Consider the following 21,256-nt stretch of genomic DNA (forward strand, 5'->3'; position numbering starts at 1 on the left):
ATGTGTGTATTTTAAAACATGTTGTATACAATATATACAATTTTTGTCAATTAAAATCAGTAAAAACCACATATAATGATGTGTACTTCATATAAAATATTGAAATCCTGCAACTTGTAGGTCCATATTTACCCCATCTTTTATGTTATGGTACTCATATGTATTACATAAAAATACATTATAAACCCTATAAGACAATATTTTAATTTCTGTCTTTAGAAGTTTGTAAGTTCAAGGCTGGGTGCAGTGGCTAACACCTATAATCCCAGCACTTTGGGGGGACGAAGCAGGATCACTTGAGACCAGGGGTTCAAGACCAGCCTGGGCAACACAGTGAGACCCTGCCTCTATAAAAAATTTTAAAATTAGCCAATTATGGTGGGGTGCCACCGCCTGTAGTCCCAGATCCTCAAAAGGCTGAGGTGGGAGGATCACCTGAGCATAGAAGATGGAGGCTGCAGTGACTGTGATTACACCACTGTACTCAAGCCTGGGCAATGGAGTAAGACCCTGTCCAAAAAAAAAAATTTAAGGTTTCATGATAACATAAAAGGAAAATGGAAAAAGGAAAAAAAATGAGTCTTTGAGGCCGGGCGCAGTGGCTCAACCCTGTAATCCCAGCACTTTGGGAGGCCGAGACGGGCGGATCACGAGGTCAGGAGATCGAGACCATCCTGGCTAACACGGTGAAACCCCATCTCTACTAAAAAATACAAAAAACTAGCCGGGCGAGTTGGCGGGCGCCTGTAGTCCCAGCTACTCGGGAGGCTGAGGCAGGAGAATGGCGTAAACCCGGGAGGCGGAGCTTGCAGTGAGCTGAGATCTGGCCACTGCGCTCCAGCCTGGGCAACAGAGCCAGACTCCGTCTCAAAAAAAAAAAAAAATGAGTCTTTGAACTGATTCAGGTATTTATCATTTCCAGTGCTCTTCATTTTTTTCTTAGGGTCTGAGTTTGTATCTTATACAATTTCTCTTTAGCCTGAAGAACTTTTATTAGCATTTCTTGCAGTGCAGGTCTTTTGGTGATTAATTCTTTCTGGTTTTGTTCCTCTGAAAATGTCTTTATTTTACTTGCTTTCTTGGAAGATATTTTGCTGGATGTAAAATTCTGGATTTAGTTTTTTCTCACCCCGTACTTTAAAGATGTAGTTCCGCTCTCTTCTGGTCTCCATAGTTTATGATAAGTCAGCTGTTAATCAGACTGCCGTTCTCTTGTATTTAATATGTCATTTTTCTCTTGCTGCTTTTGGTGTTTGTTCTTTATCTTTGGTTTTCAACAGTTTGACTATAATGTGCCTTGAGGTGAGCTGTTTTGCGTTTATTTTGCTTAGTCTTTGATTAGTATTTTGTAATTGTGTGTGTGTGTGTGTGTGTGTGTGTGTATATATATATATATATTTTTTTTTTGAGACAGAGTCTTGCTCTGTTGCCCAGGCTAGAGTGCAGTGGTGCAGTCTTGGCTCATTGGTTCAAGTGATACTCCCACCTGAGCCTCCCAAGTAGCTGGTACTATAGGCGTACCCAGCTAATTTTTGAATTTTTATTAGAGATGGGGTTTCACCATGTTGGCCAGACTGGTCTTGAACACCTGACCTCAGGTGATCCATTTGCCTTGGCCTCCCAAAGTGTTGGGATTACAGACATGAGCCACTGCACCTGGCCTGTAATTGTATATTTCTGTTCATTAAATTTGCACTATTTTGGCCATTTGTTTGTTTTGTTTTTGCGCCACTGCAGTCTGGCCTGGGTGACCCTGTCACCCAGGGTCTTGCTATGTCACCCAGGCTGGAGTGCAGTGGCACAATCTCAGCTCACTGCAGCCTTGACCTCTTGGGCCCCAAGAAACTGTCCCACCTCAGTCTCCTGAGTAGCTGGTACTACAGGTACATAACCACCACACCTGGCTAATTTTTTTTTTTTTTTTTTTGGTATTTTGTAGAGGCAGAGTTTTGTCATGTTGCCTAGACTGCTTTCAAACTCTTGAGCTCAAGCAGCTTGCCCACCTCAGCCTCCCAAAGTGTTCTCTGGGTTCTCTGGTTGGAGAGCACAGTAAGTGAAGGGAAGAATGATGTAAAATGAGATTGGAGAGGCAAGAAGATCATGGAGAGGTTTACAGACCCTGATAAGGAGTTGGGAATTATGATTCTATGTCAGAAAATATGATTACCATAATTGTAAGGGTCACTTGCCAAACTCATATTGCTTTATCCTTCAGAGTCTTGACCAATGGATAGGGTGGCCTTGTGATTGTACGACCTACCTGTCAGTTAACATAATTGGAGCAGAAGCTAGAAGACCATGCAGACTGGGTTTCTGCAATATGTGGGAAGTTGAAGTAGACTTCCCACTGCTAAGGTTCTCCGATATTGAAAACTTGAAAACAAGTTGGCCTGCATGTAGAAAAGTATAATGACAATTAAAATCACACTTTCAAATGAAGAGCGCAAATGTAGAGAATGAAAAGATCATTGTAGAATGAAGAGCTGTAGTTACACACAGCTAAAGATTTCACATGATTTCTGCGCAAGAGCAGTATCTTTAGTCCATAAGTGTTATTATGTTAAAACAATGGGCTTAAAACAATGTGCTAGATAGAGTATGTTTATTGATCTGATCTCCGGGGAACACTGGAAACTCACTTGATCCTTTCTTTGGTTTAGATGACAGCGCTTCTGCTGCAAGTAGCATGGAGGTGACAGACCGCATTGCTTCACTGGAGCAGAGAGTCCAGATGCAAGAAGACGACATCCAGCTGCTCAAATCAGCTTTAGCTGATGTGGTTCGGCGGCTGAACATTACTGAGGAACAGCAGGCCGTGCTTAACAGGAAAGGACCTACCAAAGGTGGGCATTTGCGTGACACAGGAACTTTAGTAGAATTGGTCTCAAGGTAGGATCTTGCTCTAACAAACACATTGTGCTCTTTAATATTGACAGAGAATCAAAACTTAGAATAACAAGAAAACTATCTTAGCACTGTCAACATAATCACATGAAGTATGATAGTATTTTGGGGCTTTTTGTTGGTGAATTGTATAGCCCAGTGATGTACATTTGTAGGTGATCTTTAAATGCTTGTTGAGTCAAGGAAGGAACAGTCCAAATGAACCACTGAGAACAGTTTTTTATCAAGATTCTCTGGGATGGAGAGAGCTTGCAGAAAGAACTACGGGCCTTTGGGCCGCTTTTGGAGGTTGTTCTACCTAGCTTGTTTTTGAAAACTCTCATTTCTTTATATGTACTTAACTTATACTATAATTCAGTTCAGCACAGCAGCACTCGATCATATGCCACATTCAAAGCTCTGAGCCAAGCACTGGGGGTGCAGAGGTGGCGGGCCTTCCTTTCAGAAACTCAGAATCCTATGTTATCACTAGCTCTTCCCCTCTTCTAGCTGCAGAGCAAGCCACTCCCATGCAAAGCCCTCTGTTCCTTTTGAATCTCCTCTGCTGTCCGCAAGGACATCACCTGCTACAGAGCTCTGTCCTTGGTAGATTTCTCGCAAATTTAAGTCATCATTTCATGTCTCTGTGGCTCTTGGGAATGAGATATTAAGAAGCAATATTTGGTTAAATAATTCTGTCATTATCTTCTTAGAAGATAATGGAATTAGACAATTAGACAATTTTGGAACTAAAACGCCTCATGACAATTTCTGTCCTGCTAGCTGGTGCCCTTGTGTCTGCGTGAACTCGCCCATGGTTCATCTTTAGCCAGAATCACTCTTCCTCGTGACTAACTATAGAAAAGAGAATTCTTCTTGGCTGTGAGATGCCTTTGGCAAAAACGTTTTTTGAGATTACAACATTTAGATGTTCCTTTAAAAATGCTTTCCATTGGCTAGGCGCAGTGGCACATGCCTGTAATCCCAGCACTTTGGAAGGCTGAGGCGGTTGGATCACTTGAGCCAGGAGTTCAAGACCCATCTAGGCAACATAGTGAGACCTCATCCCTACAAAAGATTTAAAAGTTAGCTGGGTGTGGTGGCAAGTGCCTGTGGTCCCAGCTACTCAGGAGGCTGAGGTAGGAGGTTGCTTGAGCCTAGGAGGCCAAGGCTGCAGAGAGCACCACTGCATTCCAGCTGGGCGACAGAGCAAGACCCCATCTCAAAACAGAAACAACAAAAGGACTACCTTTCATTGTTATTTCAATTTAACAAATTATTTCACAGTTAATGTGTATTTTCCTTGGAGTCAGGAGGGAGAACTGTCTAAGGTTGCGTCTTTGAGTTTTTTTCTCAAGTACTTGGCTGCATTTCCACACATTTGTGGGAAGAAATCAGTTTCTTTGTTGTCCCAGGTAGTTATCACCAGCTCCGTGTGAGATGGCTACACCTGTTGGGCTGATGTCTGCATTTTGAATAATCATTTTAAGTAACCTTTTTTCCTTCTGAGTTACAAAGTGATTCAGGTATTTTAAATATAAACCGCATTATTCTAAGTATTCTTGACCTACCCAGCTTTCCACAAATAAATCTGATGACTGCTGTGTCTGAAGGGTACATTTGAAGGTGCTGCTTTATATAAAACTTCAGACTTCTGAAATTTCCTTATTTTTAGAAAACTACGGGAAGAAAATAAGAGGGCATGCCCAAGAGTTTTATTTTCTTGATTAAGAATGGCATTTGAATTTCATAACTGCACAGAAAAATAGATTTTTTCGTAGTCGTCTGATATTTCTTTATAAACATTCTTTTCCTAACTGAAAGTAAATCAAAGCTTAGTTGCCAGAAGGTCACACCAAGAAGTAGAAAAAACGATTCACAAGAAAGCAGGTGAGTGGGCTGCATCCCTGAATGGAGGGACCTTGGGCTCCCTACTTTCTGTGCAGCTAATTAGAGGACAGTGGAAACAGGGGCAGGAGGGGCGTGCCTGTGGGAGGGGTGTGCCCATGGGAGGGGTGTGCCTGCAGGAGGGGTGCGCCTGCAGCAGCTGCCCTGACTGTGCTCATCTTTGAGGGAGCTGCCATGTGGGCACTTGGGAACTGGTGCCCATACCTCTCTGTCTTTAGAGCTGGCTCTGTGTAGTCGTGGTTGGAGTGGGGCATCTTTTAGGCGGGATGGATTTTAGGCAAATCCCCTTTGGTTTTAAGTGGCCACACAATTATCACTTCATAATATTTTGACCTGCCATCCTCATATAGACTTGAAGTAGCCTGGACACATGACATGCTTATTTTTATTTCTGAGACAGGTTCTTGCTCTGTTGCCCAAGCTGGAGTGCAGTGGTGTGATATTGGTTCTCTGCAACCTCCGCCTCCTGAGTTCAAGCGATTCTCCAGCCTCAGCTTCCCGAGTAGCTGGGACTACAGGCACACGCCACCACACCCAGCTAATTTTTTTGTATTTTTAGTAGACACAGGGTTTCACCATGTTGGCCAGGCTGGTCTTGAACTCTTGACCTTAGGTGATCCGCCTGCCTTGGCTTCCCAAAGTGCTGAGATTACAGGCGTGAGCCACTGCATCTGACCTACATTCTTATTTTTAAATATCAAGTGATTTTCTCCCCCAGAGTTAGTTATTTAATGCTCAGGGCTGACTCAGTATGTTGAGGTTTGGGTGTACAGCTTTTGCTGTCTGCCGAGTGCTGGGGATGGCTGTGCCACCAAGAAGCAGGCGGGTACTCTCTGGGGGTCCTGCTCAAAGCCTGTGCGGGAAGAGTGCATGTCTTTCTGCTGCCATAGCCGCTGCCTAGTTTTTAGGCTGCAGTCAACAGTCACTGGCCTCAGTAGTACCTGTGGGGCCATAGATAATCATTCTGATTCCTTTCCACAAGAATACTCCACTTCTCTGAAGAATGTTATCATGACCTCTAAGCTTTGACTAACTGTATCACTCTTCATATGCCTTGATTAGTATAACAATGAGAACTGCAGGTTCGTGGAAATAATTCACTAACAACTAAGGTCAAGGCTTCCTGAAGTGGGGAGAGATTGTGGCCCACTGTAATGTGCTGGGCCTGTGGATAGGTATTCTGTAGAGAGGGAGCTGTCACTTATTCTCCTGTCCCTGCCGTTGGCCTGCTTGCCCCAGTTACCCAGGTCTTCTTTCCCTTGAGAATACTGCGTTGGGTCTTAGGATTTCCTCAGTCTCTGTGAGCTCCCCAGACTCTGTTTTCTCCTTTTCCTTTGATACTTTTTAAGAGTTTTTCGGAGTTGCAGTTGGAGTGGGGCAATACTCTGGTAGCAGAATATAGTGAACAGACCCCTTAGATATTGCTATTGTGAGTGTAAGTACAGACAAATGATGGATGAATAAGGGAATTCATTGCAGCACTGTGCACACTGGAGAAAAATTGGATGGGAAACAATAAGGGAGCAGCAAGCAGTAGGGGCATGGCCAGAAGATGATGGTGCCTCCATATGATTAAATGCTGTGTGGTCTTTAAAAATGTTTGTGTTACTGGTACAAGAGGGAAAATGCTTATGCATTACAGAGTCAAATGCAGGCTATAAAACTGTGTATACTGTATCGTTTCAACTAAATAGACAAAACTTATGCAAAGAAGACTGGAATGAAGTACTGTATAGCAAAAGTAATTCACGGGTTTTTTCCTGAGTAATAGGATTATGAATTTTTAAATACTTTTAGTTAGTTTCTAAATGTTCTGTGGTGTGTATTTCTTAATAAGCAGAAGGAATTTGTGTTCTAAAAAATCACTTCTTTCTTTCCATTGAATCTGAGGTCAACAGCAGGGCTCATGGCAAATGTTAGGAGGCCAGGGGTTCGCTCACATGTGTTTTCGAGAAGACAGGGAGTCGTTTGGAGTTCAAGCAATCCATTGTATACACATACAGCTAATTTTCATGTTAGCGCAGGGATTTTTAAAATGTAAAATGTAGATGAAAATATAGTTGTGCCATGTATCTGGGATCGTCTGTTTTGTGATGCATTACCCAGTGAGTAGCTTGTATTTCCCATTTGAAATTTTGCTTGTCTGTTCAGACTAGTTAGGCAGCTTCCCTTTTAAAGTACTTTAATATGAAATACTTTAATATTCCTTTGCAACTTTTAAAATCGGTTATGTCAATAGTGGATCTATGAATTAGAAGATCAAAGAATTATAATAATTATTGGCTTCATTAATTAATGGATCAGAGAATTACTAAATATAACCAGAAGGCTTCTGTTGGAGAGGTTAATAAGCAAGTCAGTTCTGCCATTCCAAGACATCGAAACCCTCTAGCCTCAGAACATAGCCTCTGCAACCACTGTCAAAAGCCAACTACAGATTTTTAGCTGTGAGAAGCCTGTGCTACACTGGCACTTAACACTGATATTCAGAATACTACTCATAGGTACCAGGTATTGATTGACCAAGGGCTGGACTTTGCAGCAGACATTTTGGATGTATTAGCTCATTTTACCCCTCCACGTTTCTGTGAGGCAAGTGTCGTTGTGCCCATTTTATAGATGAGAATGAAGCCTCTGGGAGGTTTAGTGATTTGTCAGGCTACACAAGGGCCAAATCTGGGACTGGACCCCAAGGCCCGGCTGACGTGTTCTTTCTGCCATCTGCATTGCCTCACTGTGCATGCCTCTAGCAATATTCCATAAGTTAGCATTATTCACACTAAACCAAATATTTAAAACATGAATATAATTTGAAAATCTTTTTTCAAGGTTTAATTTGATTTGCAAAGTATGCCAAATACATTAGATCATATTCAGCACATCATTGTGTGAAATATTATGTTACGGTCTCTTCGCAAGTTTTATTAGGTAGGTGCAACTGACAAATTAAAATTTTTAAGCTCTTGGCAGTCGATGGCATTAGTGAATAATTAACTTAGTTCTGTATCCTAGTTAACCAAAATTAAGGAGCAAATGACTTTTGCTTTTTCTCTTGTCGACTGCACTTTCTCCTTACAAATTGGCAATTTACAGAAAAACATCTTTTCTCTCTTGCTGTTTTAGGTAGAACATACTAGAGAACATACTATAGTTTATTTTGTTTCTTTCGCTAGCTGCCCTCTCCAGTGTAGGTGGGTATTCTGCAGTGATTTATAGAACAGGGTTTAGTAGGTGTTTGTAGTTTTTCAGAGATTAAAAAAGACGTTTCAAATTGTGTATTATGAAAATGTCCTCAAATGTGTACAAAGGTAGAAAGAAGAGTACCTTTTACCTGCCATTCTCATTTATCAATATGTGGTCAGTTATCATTACGACCCTCTTCTACTACCCCCTCACCCCATACTGGATTATTTTAAAGCAAATCTAAGACGCTATATCATTTTATCATATGATATGTAAATATGTCAGTATGTAATTTCTAAGATATAGACTCTCTTCTAAAGTCCATAATGGCTGGGTGTGGTGGCTCATGCCTGTAATCCCAGCACTTTGGGAGGCTGAGGCGGGTGGATCACTTGAGCCCACGAGTTAGACACTAGCCTGGGCAACATGGTGAAACCCCATTTCTACAAAAAATACCGAGATTAGCCTTGTGTAATGGCGCAAACCTGTAGCCCCAGCTATGCTAGTGGCTGAGGCAGGAGGATCACTTGAGCCCAGGAGGTGGAGGCTGCAGTGAGCCGAAATCACACAACTCACGTCAGCCTGGGTAACAGGACAAGACCCTGTCTCAAAAAAAAAAAAAGCAAAAATAAAAATAAAGTCTGTAATAATACCATTATTACACTTAAAAACTAATAATTGCTTCATATCATTTAATAGCAAGTCAGCAGATTTCCCTAATTGTCCATGAATGACTTTTTATAGCAGTTTTATTGAAATATAATTCACATACCATAAAATTGACTCTTTTAAAATGTATGATTCATTGATTTTTAGTATAAGTTGTAAAACCATCACCACTGTCTAATTTTAGAAAATTTTTATCACCCGAAAAGAAACCCCTCGCCGATGAGCAGTCGTTTCCAGTTGCTCCCTCCCCCCAGCCCCTGGCAACCACTAGTCTACATCACGTCTCCATAGATTTGACACCTTGGACATTTTCTGGAAATGAAATCATACAATATGTGGTCTTTTGCCACTGTCTTCTCCCACTTAGCGTAATTGTTTTCAAGGTTCACCCATGTTCGAGCATACATCATTCCTTTTCATTGTCAAATAATATTCCACTGGATGCAACCTTTTGTTTATCCATTTATCAGTCAATGAGCATTTCAGTTGTTAATACATGACTATGAAATCAGTTCGTTAATGTCTTTTTCCCCATTTATATTTCTATTACATTGAATTTTTAATGTTACAGGATTCTTGCACTCCTAGATCCATGCCTAAGAATTCAAATGAAAACACATGGTATGATGGACAGCCCCATTTACCTTGATTCATGTGCCTTTTGATAATTTCGAAACATTTTTAAAAGTGATGCAGTAAGAGACAGAGTTGTAGGGCTTCAGATTTCTGGCCAGTAGATACAAAGTAGCATGCTGTCTTGTTCTGAACCTTGTTCTTTTTACTGAGCGGTGTGGCCTACAAGGCATTCCTTTGCAGTGTCTAGAGCTTCTCCTCATTCCCCTTTTTTTTTTTTTTTTTTTTTTTAGACAGAGCTTTTGCTGTTGTTGACCAGGCTGGCATGCAATGGCGCGATCTCGGCTCACCGCAACCTCCGCCTCCCGGGTTCAAGCGGTTCTCCTGCCTCAGCCTCCCGAGTAGCTGGGATTACAGGCATGCGCCTCCACGCCCAGCTGTTTTTTGTATTTTTAGTGGAGACGGGGTTTCTCCATGTTGGTCAGGCTGGTCGTGAACTCCCGACCTCAAGTGATCTACCCTCCTCGGCCTCCCAAAGTGCTAGGATTATAGGCGTGAGTCACCGCACCCAGCCTCCTCATTCCTTTTACAGCTGCACGGTGCTCCCTTGCAAGGAGATGCCATGGTGTATTCAGCCAGTCCCTGCAACAGGCTTTGGTTTTGCAAATTGTGCTGCAGTGATTGTCCGTGTGCGTAGGGCATTTTGTATTTTTGCCAGTATATTTAGGACAGGTGCCTAGAGATAGGGGTGCTGGGTCAAAGGTGCACCTGTGATTTTGCTGGATGTTGGTGATGGTCATGATAGGAGTCTCCTCCAGCACTCAGCTAATCATCTACTTTGTCTTATAACTTAGCAAAAGCAGATCTTTTCCAGTTCTAAATACAGACATTTTTCAAATTTTGAAATGGATAATTAGGAATTCTAGGCTCATAATGGTTAGATATGTTAAAAGTAAACTTTGAATTTCCTCATATAATCATGTATGTAATCATGTTTTTAACCCTAATGGGAGTTTTATATATCAAATATTGTACATTGCATTGTTGATGTGATGTAAGTTAAAAGGGTTTCTTGATCATTAGATTGCAACTTAATATCATAAAAATATGCATTAGTAGATTTGGCTAGCTTTACTAGAACTTCTAGATTTATTCATATCAACTGTAGTTTTGAAAATATATTATCATGGATAGTACTCTTGAAATCTGGGTATTCCAATTCAACCATTTAGAATGATGAAAAAATTTTATTTCAGGCTTAATTATGAATGTTTTTGGACCTGAGATTTTTAAAACCTTGGTTAGATTTCAGTTACCAAACTATGGCGTCATATTTCAGGGAATCTAATTCAAGGTAGTTTAAATAGTATGAAATATAACAGGAAACTGCTGAGCATAAATACTGCACCTATTACTGGAAACCAGTCTTCAGCTTGGTTGCCTTTCTCCCTCCCTTCACTTCCGGTGAGTTGGTAAGGTCTGTCCTCAGAGAGCCCTACTCACTGGGAAACTCACATGTTGCTTTACAGAACACTCTTCTCACATGAATGAAGATAACAGATTTCAGAGTGGGAAGATACCTTAAGGAACACTTTTGACCAAAGCCTTTGCTTTATGGGTAACGAAAACGGGACCCAGAGGACCTGACCTATGGACACATGGCTAGGTGGGGACACAGCAGGGACTGGTGCCCCGGCCCCTAACTCCCAGACCTGAGTTCCTTCCCCCATGCTCCACTACCTCCCCCACTGTGCCTTGGTGTAAGTGCAGGAAGTAAGTGGCTGTTTTGGGTGAGAATGTGAGAATGTGCCTGGGGTTCTACTCCAAATCTGTGTACATGATATGCAGCCCGTGGGTTCTCACTGGCTCTGATTCTGCCTCTGGTACCACTTGACCATAGCATTTCATTCTCTTCACATTATATTCAGGATACAAAATTGCACCCAGTGTCCACAATAGAGTATTTTATTGTCGGGATGTAGCCAGGGGATAATGGCTACCACTTCTAGGATGTCTACTATGTGCCAGGCACTGTGCTAGAAACTTCGCATTCCTCATTCCTAATCCTCACAGCAGTCCTGCAAGGTGAGCACTCTGACCTTATTTTAGAAAAAATCCAAGGCTTGGGCTATGTCTTCCAGCTCAGCTGAGGATGAGTCCAGTCCTGTGGGCCTTGAGGGCCCTTGCGCTCCTTCACCTGGGCACCTCTGACCCCCAAAGACAGGATTCCAGCCATCCTGCAATCCTTCCACCGGATGCATTCCAAACACGGTGTTTCTCAGGCTCCTTTCATCTGAGAAATTCTCCTTTTGGTGCTGTGTTTGTTGCTGTGTTTTGCCTCTAGGAACAATTTAAAATTTTTTTTTTAAACAACGCTTTCATGAACCAAAAGAATATCTCATATCTTAGTGTCATCTGGAAGCTAGGGATCCATTTATCTTAGCACTTGAGGAGCAGAAAATTGTGTCTGAACCTTCCCTAGTGCTATGTCACTTCTGCATTTTTAAAGAGTCCTTATCTGAAAATGATTCATTACAGCTGCTCCTCTTTTCCTGCCGTCTTCAAGATCCAGGCTGGCACCTATTCAGACTCGACACTAGGAGGTATTTTTCCTTCCACCAGGTTTTCTTACAGCAGAGAGCTTTCTTCCTGGAGTGGCTAATAATTTTTAGACATGGTAACGTGAAAGAAACCTGGCGTGATGTCATGTGCAAAATAGGTACTTAGTAAGCACGATGGTGGTGGGGGTTACATTGCTACTTAATCAGTCAGTGGTTACAAAAACCCAAGGATGTTATCGAGACAGGGATGAGCCGTAATTGGATCTTGCTGAAGTTGGGATCAGTCCAACTTCTCAGTCATTCCAAGAGTAGTCACTGTGCATCCCCCTCCCGCTTCCCATCCCTCTCCTCTTCCTCCTCTTCCCACCCTCTATTTTTCTTTCATGATCTCTCATCACAACTTTAATATTCTATTTGCTTCTGAGGCTACTCTATTATATTTTAAGATATAAAATATACACTTTTTATATATTTTATATATTTTATATTTTATGGGAATGCCTCCTGCATTGCATCTGATTTTCTTTTCATGGGCTTTTAAAATCCTATTTTCTATTCTTTTGAGAAAAGGACAACAGTAGATTGTTAGGAGATTGAATTTTGAAATTATAACTCAAGAAAGAGTGAACAACTTAGTAGTGACTCCAAAATGGCTACATAATGTCTTCTCTTAGAAGAAAGGTTTTTGTTATTGAAATTGAACCAAGTTAAATTTCCAATGTATGTTGACTCCTTTCTGTGTGTAGGCCTGGGAGCAGGTGCTAGCTTCAAGAATCCTGCAGTCAGTGGAGTAGACAGACTGTTGGATTTAGCATTCCAAGTGTGACGACGGTGGCTAAGGCAAAGCGGTGTGGGAGCATGGAGGAGGCCCCACTTTATTTTACGTTAAAGAGAGAAGGAAGATTGGCCCTCAGCTTTAGGGACTGGAAAGTTCCAGCATGTTAAAAATTTGGCATATTATACAGTTTTGTTGTTGGTAATATTTTAAGAGCCTAAATAGAGGCAGATTTAATTCTATAATGAACAAAATCTGCTAGCTCTTTTATTTGTTTGTTTGGAGATGGAGTCTCCCTGTGTTGCCCAGGCTGGAGTGCAGTGACACGATCTCGGCTCACTGCAACCTCCGCCTCCCGGGTTCAAGCAATTCTCCTGCCTCAGCATTCTTAGTAGCTGGGATTACAGGCACATGCCACCACAGCCGGCTAATTTTTCTGTTTTTAATAGAGAGGAAGTTTCACCATGTTGGCCAGGCTGGTCTCAAACTCCTGTCCTCAGGTGATCCACCTGCCTCAGCCTCCCAAAGTGCTGGGATTACAGGAGTGAGCCACTATGCCCGGCCTCTGCTAGCATTTTTAAATGAACTTTTTGTTTTAGGATAGTTTTAGATTTCTAGAAAAGTTGTAAGCACAGAAGTTTCCCATAGACACAGTACCCAGTTTCGCCTATTATTACCATCTTACATTAGTATGGTACATTTGTCACAACTAGTGGACCAATATTAATATGTTATTATTAATTAATGGCCATGCTCTATTGGGATTTCCTTAGTTTGTCCCTTAAGCCCTTTTGGTTCCAGATTCCCATGCAGGATAACGCATGATCTTTAGTTACCCTGGCTCCTCAGCCTCCTCCAGGCTGACGGTCTTCCTTGTTTTTGATGATCTTGACAGTTTTGAAGAATACTGAGTAGAGAGTTCATTGACTCTCCTTCAACTTGGCTTCGTGTGATGTTTTTCTCATGGGTAGACTCAGGTTATGGGCTTTCGGGAGGAAGGCACAGAGGTAAAGTGCCGTTCTCATCTTATCAGCACATCCCGTCCAAGGGTGCATGCCATCAACATGGCTCATCACTGTGGTTGTTGACCTTGGCCACCTGGCCGAGGGAGTGTTGGTCAGGTCTGTCCACTGGAAAGTGACTTCTCCCCCAACTTCATCACTTGACTGTTAGAAAGAAGTCATCATGCGCCAGCTACACTTAAGGAGTGGCAGATTATATTCTACCTTCCTGAGGGTGGGGTAGCCACATAAATTATTCAGAATATAGCTGCATGGGGATTTGTCTGTTCTCTTCATTTATATATTTACCCAATCATTTATTTATATATACTGCAGCATAAACTTACAGATACTTGTTGTGTAATTTGGGTTATAACCAAATACTATGTTATTTGTTTTGTGGCTCAAATCGTTCCAGCTTTGGCCTTTGGGAGCTCTTTCAGTTAGGTCCTGTGTCCGTTTGACTTGCCCCCACCAGAGTAGCGTCTTTTGGTTTTATTGTTGTTGTCTGAGCACTTCTTTAACAGGAGACTCCAGATTCATGTGTTCCCTGCCCCAGCCCTACGTGCAGCTGCTTCCCCTGGAGGCCTGCTTTCTTCTGCTACAGAACAGCCTTGGAAACCAAGGTTTGGGCATTGGGTGTCATTGCTTTAGGCCCTCTCAGCAGACAGAGCTCAGAAGCATGTGTTTATACTAACCTGTGTGTGTGTGTCTATGTATGTATTTATACTTACGTATCTGCATCTGTGTTAAGGGAAACCTGAGTCTGCCCTGATGTCTCTACTCTAGTGGCACATGGTTCATTCCCACCATCTCCCCTTGCTTATCCATCACCTCCTCTCCAACAGTGAGAGACCTGCCCCTGCCATCCTCCATCTTTTTATGTAATTGTTCCATCCTGGTGTTCCTGCGTAGTGGTTTCAGAATTGTTAGCCTCCACCTTTGTGGGAAGCAGCCTTCCTAACTAAAATGCAGTGCTGATATGCAGTTCCTGTTCTCTTTAGTTTTACAGTCTCTACTCATTTCCAGAATGACTTAGGTCAGCACCTTCCTTCCCCCCCACTGCCTTCAGTGAGGTTGTCATATGTTTGTCATACAATCTTCATTCCATCCTGGGGTTTCCCCGTCTCCTAGTCAGTTTTACTTGCATACTTCAAGGTTCACTCTTGGTGCTGTAAGGGTCTCTGGGCTTTGACAAGGCATCATGTCACATATCCCTCACGATGGTATCTTACAGAATAGTTTTATCACCATAGAAGACCTCCTTTACTGCCACCTATTCAGCCCCTGCCCTGCAACCTCTGACAGCCACAAATCGATTTTCTGTCTTTAGTTTGCCTTTACTCAAATGTCATATAAATGCAGTCATACAACATGGAGCCTCTCAGACTTGCTGCTTTCCTTTAGCAATGTGGATTTCAGATGTGGTTTGCTTCATTCCTTTTATCACCAACTCATATTCCATTGTATGGATGGGCCAGTCTGTTTATCTATTCACCTATCAGAGGACATCCTGGTCGCTTCCAGTTTTTGACGATTGTAAATAAAGCAGCTCTAAATATTTACATGTGGGTTTGTGCAGACATAAGTTTTCAGATCAATTGGGTAAATACCTAGTGTCAGTACAATTACCGGATCATATGGTGAAACTATATTTAGCTTTATAAGAAACTGCCAGACTGTCTTCCACAGTGGCTGTACTATTTTTCATTCCCACCAGCAAGGAATGAGAGTTCCTATTGATCGGCATCCTGGCCATCAACTGGTATTTTGTCTGTCTTTTTGGATTTCAGCCATTCTAATAGGTGTATAGAAGTATCTCATTATTGTTTTAATTTGCATTTCCCTAATGACAAATGATGTCGAGCATCTTTTCATATGCTTATTTGCCATCTGTATATGTCTTCTTTGGTGAAGTGTCTTTTCAGATCTTTTGCCCATTTTTTTAATTGGGCTGTTTGTTTTCTTACCATTGAATTTGAGGAGTTCTTTTTTATATTCCTTATACAAGTCTTTTATCAGATATGTGATGTGCAAATATTTTCTCCTAATCTATGCCTTGTATTTTAATCCTCTTAAGTTCTTTTGCAAATTTTTAAAAATGTTAATGAAGTCCAAGCTATCAATTTTTTTCTTTCATGGATTGTGCTTTTTGGTATTAGATCTAAAAACTCATCACCAAATCACTTTCTTCTAGAAGTTTTGTAGTTTTGCATTTTAAATTTAGGTTTATGGGCCGTTTTGAGTTAATCTTTGTGTAGGGTGTGAGGTTAGTGTCTAGGTTCCCTTTGTTGAAAAGATGAAGATCTTGGCTGGGCATGGTGGCTCATACCTGTAATCCCAACACTTTGGGAGGCTGAGGCAGGCGGATCACCTGAGGTCAGGAGTTCGAGACCAGCCTGGCCAACATGGTGAAACCCCGTCTCTACTAAAAATACAAAAATTAGCTGGGCATGGTAGCCAGCATCTGTAATCCCAGCTACTCGGGAGGCTGAGGTAGGAGAATTGCTTGAACCCAAGAGACTGAGGTGGCCAAGATTGTGCCACTGCACTCCAGCCTGAGCAACAAGAGCGAAACTCTGTCTCAAAAAAAAAAAAAAAGAAAAAGATGATCCTTTCTCCAAGGAATTGCCTTCATGTCTTTGTCAGTGTTGCTAGTGTTTCAAAATTCATGCCCTTTTCCTTTCTACCTAGCTTACGTTCTGTAAAACAGTGGTCCCCAGCCTTTTTGGTACCAAGAAAATTGTGGAAGATGATTTTTCCATAGAAGTGGGGGTGGGTGTTGGGGATGGTTTTGGGACGATTCAAGCATGTTACATTCATTGTGTGCCTTCTTTCTATCATTATTACATTTTAATATATAATGAAATAATTACACAACTCACCGTAATGTAGAATCAATGGCAGTCCTGAGCTTGTTTTCTCGCAACCAGATAGTCCCATCTAGGGTTGATGGGAGATAGTAACAGATCATCAGGCATTAGATTCTCATAAGGAGCGCTCAGCCTAGATCCCTTGCTTACACGGTTCACAAGAGTTTGCACTCCTAAGAGAATCTAATCTGATCTGACAGGAGGTAGAGCTCAGGTGGTAACATGAGTGATGGGTAGCAACTGTAAATACAGATGACGAGTTGCTCACTCACTCACTGCTCACCTCCTCCTGCTGTGTGGCGTCATCTTCCTAACAGGAGGTTGAGGACCCCTGCTGTAAAATGTTACCTTTACAAAAGGGAAGTTTCTGATATTATTTTCTGCTTGTCTTACAGCAAGACCACTGATGCAGACCCTGCCTTTAAGAACCACTGTCAACAATGGCACTGTGTTACCAAAGAAACCTAGTGGCTCTCTACCGTCCCCCTCTGGGGCCAGGAAAGAAACTGCTGTGCCAACAACCAAAAGGTGAGCCAGAAGCAGGGCCTTAAAGGAACTCTAAAAGCAGTTCTCTCTTCGATCCCAAAATGAGTATTACTTTTTAAAATGATATTGTACAATTTCTTCTCTGAGTTAAAGCTTATAAAAGTCCAACATTTTATATGTTGCCGTAACAGGAACTAGTTAAGTTTATTATTATTCTCGTTTTAGATTTACTTGTGTTGCCTTTGAAACCTCACTGGCTAAAACCACAGTGTGGTGTTTTGTATTTTTACTTAAAGTTCTCTTTTGAAAAAACAAATGTTAGTATAACCTGGGTAAAAATAAATAACTGTTCCCAAGTCCATACTGGGAACATGACAAAATTCAGATTGCCATGGCAACCTCAGATTTTTCTCTATGCAATTTGGATAAGCTCATGCTTTCAAAATGTACCCAACAGTGGAGTCTAAATATTGATGTTGTCTGTCACAAAGAGCACAGTTTGCTCTTAACTTTGGTATTATTTTGTAATTGCCATTTAAAGATTTTTATATTTTAGGGCCAGGTGCTTTGGCTTACACTTATAATCCCAGTACTTTGGGAGGCCAAGGTGGGGAGATCACTTGGGCTCAGGAGTGTGAGACCAGCCTACCTTAACGTTTTTAAGTGTAGAGTTCAGTAGTGCTAGCCAGGCTCAGTGGCTCATGCCTGTAATTCCAATACTTTGGGAGGCCGAGGCGGGTGGATCGTCTGAGGTCAGGAGTTTGAGACCACCCTGACCAACATGGCAAAACCCCGTCTCTACTAAAAATACAAAAATTAGCTGGGCACGGTGGCACATGCCTGTAATCCCAGCTACTTGGGAGGCTGAGGCAGGAGAATCACTTGAACCTGGAAGGCCAAGGTTGCAGTGAGTCGAGATCACACCATTGCACTCCAGCCTGGGTGACAAGAGCGAAACTCCATCTAAAAAAAAAAAAAAGAGTTCAGTAGTGTTAAGTATATTCACACATCTGTTGTTGTGCAACAGAGCTCTAGAACTTTTTCATTAGGCAAAATGGAAATTCTAGACCCATTAAATAGTAAGTCCCCCCTCTATTCTCCCCACTGCCCTTGACAGCCACACCTCTACTTTTTGTTGCTATGATTCTGACTGCATTAGGTATTTCACAGAAGTGGGATCATCTAAGTAGTGCTTGTCCTTTTGTGACTGGCTTACTTTGCTTAGCATAATGTCCTCGACATGCATCCATATGTAGCATGTGACTGATTTTCTTTTTAAGGCTGGATAATATTGCATTGTGTGTATATATCATATTTTGCTTTTTATTTTAATTTTAGATTCAGGGGGTATGTGTGGAGGTTTGTTACAAGGGTGTATTTGTGATGCTGAGGTTTGGGCTTCTGTTGATCCCGTTACCCAGATAGTGAAGATAATACCAAATAGGAAGTTTTTCAGCCATTACCCACCTCTCTCCCACCCTCCTTTTGGAGTCCCCAGTGTCTGTTATCCCCATCTTTATCATATTTTGTTTATCCATTCATCCATCACAGGCTATTCTGTACCATTTATCTGCACATCTGTCCTTATGGCCAATACCCTACCATCTTGATTACTCTTGCTTTTTTTTTTGTTTTTTTTTTTTGAGGCGGAGTCTCGCTCTGTCACCCGGACTGGAGTGCAGTGGCTGGATCTCAGCTCACTGCAAGCTCCGCCTCCCGGGTTTGCGCCATTCTCCCGCCTCAGCCTCCCGAGTAGCTGGGACTACAGGCGCCTGCCACCTCACCTGGCTAGTTTTTGTATTTTTAGTAGAGACGGGGTTTCACTGTGTTAGCCAGGATGGTCTCGATCTCCTGACCTCGTGATCCGCCCGTCTCGGCCTCCCAAAGTGCTGGGATTACAGGCTTGAGCCACCGCGCCCGGCCGATTACTCTTGCTTTTAGTATGTTTCAAAATCAGGGAATGGGAGGCCCCCAACTTCATTGTTCTTTTTCATGATTGTTTTGGCTATTTAGGATCCCTTGATATTCCATATGAATTTTAGGATAGTTTTTTTCTATTTCTGCAAAAAATGCCATTGGGATTTTGATAGAGACTGCATTAAATCTGCATATCACTTTGAGTAGTATGGACATTAAGCAATATTAAGTCTTCCAATCCATAAACATAGGATGTCTTTCTCTTTTTTTGTATTTTCTTTTAGCAAGGTTTTGTGGTTCTCAGTGTATAAGTCTTCTATCTCCTTGGTTAAAGTTATTCCTAAGTGTTTTATCCTTTTTGATGCTGCAGTAAATAGAATTAATTTCTTAACTTCCTTTTCAGCTTGGTCATTGTTATTGTATAGAAATGCATCTGATTTTTGTGTGTTGGTTGTGTATCCTGAAACTTTGTTGAAATTATGTATTAGTCCTCACAATTTTTTTCTGGAATCTTTAGGGTTCTCTAAGTATAAGATTCTGTCATCTGTAGACAGATAGTTTTACTTTGGATCCTTTCCTATTTGGATGCCTTTCATTTCTTTCTCCTGTCTAATTGCTCTGGCTAGGACTTCGAGTACTATGTTGAATAATAGTGGCAAGAGTGGGTGTCTTGCCTTCTTCCTGGTTTTAGAGGAAAAGATTTCAGTCTTTTACCGTTGAGTATTTATTTGAGCTATGGCCACTCAAATCTAGCATTTATTACGTTGAGGTAGTTTCCTTCTATTCTTAGTTTGTTTTGTTTTTATCATGAAAGGGTGTTGAATTTTGTCAAATGCTTTTTCTGCATCAATTGAAATGATCATGTGGTTTTTGTCTTTTATTCTGTGAATATTGTATCACATTGATTGATTTTCATGTGTTGAATCATTCTTGCATTCCAAATATAAATCCCAATTGGTCATGGTGTATAATCCATTTAATGTGCTCTTGAATTCAGTTTACTAGTATTTTGTTGAGGATTTTTTCATCAACATTCATCAGGGATATTGGTCTGTAGTTTTCTTGTATCTTTGTCTGGTTTTGGTATTAGAATAATGCTGGCCTCATGCAATGATTTGGAAGTGTTCCCTCCTCCTCGATTCTTTGGAAGAGTTTAAGGAGGATTGGAATTTATCCTTTTTTAAATGTTTGATAGAATTCTCCGCTGAAGTCATCAGGTCCTGGGCTTTTCTTTGTTGGGAGATTTTTGATTACTGCTTCAGTCTCCTTACTAGTTCTAGGTCTGTTCATATTTTTTACTTCTTTATGATTCAGTCCTGTGGGCTGTTTGTTTCTAGGGCTTATTCATCTGCTCTGGGTCACCCAATTCGCTGGCATATGCTTGTGCACAGTGGTCTCTTATAGTCCTTCTTGTTTTTGTTATATCAGTTGCAATGTCCTTTCATTTCTAATTTTAGTTATTTAAATTTTCTCTCTTTCTTTGTTAGTCTAGCTAAGGGTTTTTCAATTTGGTTGATCTTTTTTAAAAAACCAATTCTTGGTTTTGTTGATTTTTTTTTTTCTGTTTTCTATTCTCGCCTTCATTTGTCTCTGCTCTAATCTTTATTATTTCCTTCCTTCTGCCAACTTTTGGTTTTATCTTTTTTTTTCTAGTTCCTTGAAGTATAAAGTCAGGAGGCTGATGTGAGATCTATCTTCTTTTTATGGAAACTTTGATCACTGTAGACTTCCCTCTTAGTACCCCTTTAACTGCCTCCTGTAAGTTTTGGTATGTTGTATTTTCATATGTCTCCAGATATTTTTAAAATTTCTTTATGATTTCCTCTTTGACCATTGATTGTTCAAGAGTGAGTTGTTTAAAGATTCACTTTTTATTGTAGCAAATACAGGCATTCCTCATTTTATTGTGTCTGTCTTTATTGTGCTTTACCACATTTTTTTACAAATTGGAGGCGATGGCAACCCTGTGTTGCGTAAATCTATCAGCATCGTCTTTCCAACATGTACCCACTTCATGTCACATTTTGGTAATTCTCACAACATTACAAACTTTTTTGTTATCATTATGTCTGGAATGGTGATCAGTAATCTTTGGTGTTAATACTGTAATTGTTTTGGGGCACCCAAAACAGCACCCAGAGAAGGGGCAAACTTAATCCATAAATGCAGTTTGTGTCCTGACTGCTCTGCCCATTGTTTCCCTATCTCTCCCTCTCCATCGGCCTCCCTTTTCCCTGAGACACAACAGTATTGAAATAAGGCCATTTAGTAACCCTATAATGGCCTCTAAGTGTTCAAGTGAAGGAAGAGTCATACATTTCTCACTTTAAATCAAAAGCTAGACATGATTCGGCTTAATGAGGAAGGCATGTCAAAAGCCAGGGTAGACCATCATGTGGTTTAGATGTTTGTCTCCTCCACATTTCA

General features: G+C 41.2%; 1 protein-coding gene across 5 annotated transcripts in view; it reads left to right on the forward strand.

Annotated features, from left to right (window-relative positions):
* Positions 1 to 21,256, forward strand: part of EML1 (EMAP like 1) — a 211,863-nt gene that overhangs the window by 116,267 nt on the left and 74,340 nt on the right. For all 5 annotated transcript variants that reach the window (XM_010353665.2, XM_010353666.2, XM_030931466.1 and 2 more), the window contains exons 2-3: positions 2,661 to 2,843; positions 16,822 to 16,954. In XM_010353665.2, the coding sequence (XP_010351967.1) occupies positions 2,661 to 2,843; positions 16,822 to 16,954 (316 nt within the window). The remainder of the gene's footprint in view (positions 1 to 2,660; positions 2,844 to 16,821; positions 16,955 to 21,256) is intronic.

This window comes from Rhinopithecus roxellana, chromosome 5 (assembly GCF_007565055.1).
Source record: "Rhinopithecus roxellana isolate Shanxi Qingling chromosome 5, ASM756505v1, whole genome shotgun sequence".
Classification (NCBI taxonomy): Eukaryota; Metazoa; Chordata; class Mammalia; order Primates; family Cercopithecidae; genus Rhinopithecus; species Rhinopithecus roxellana.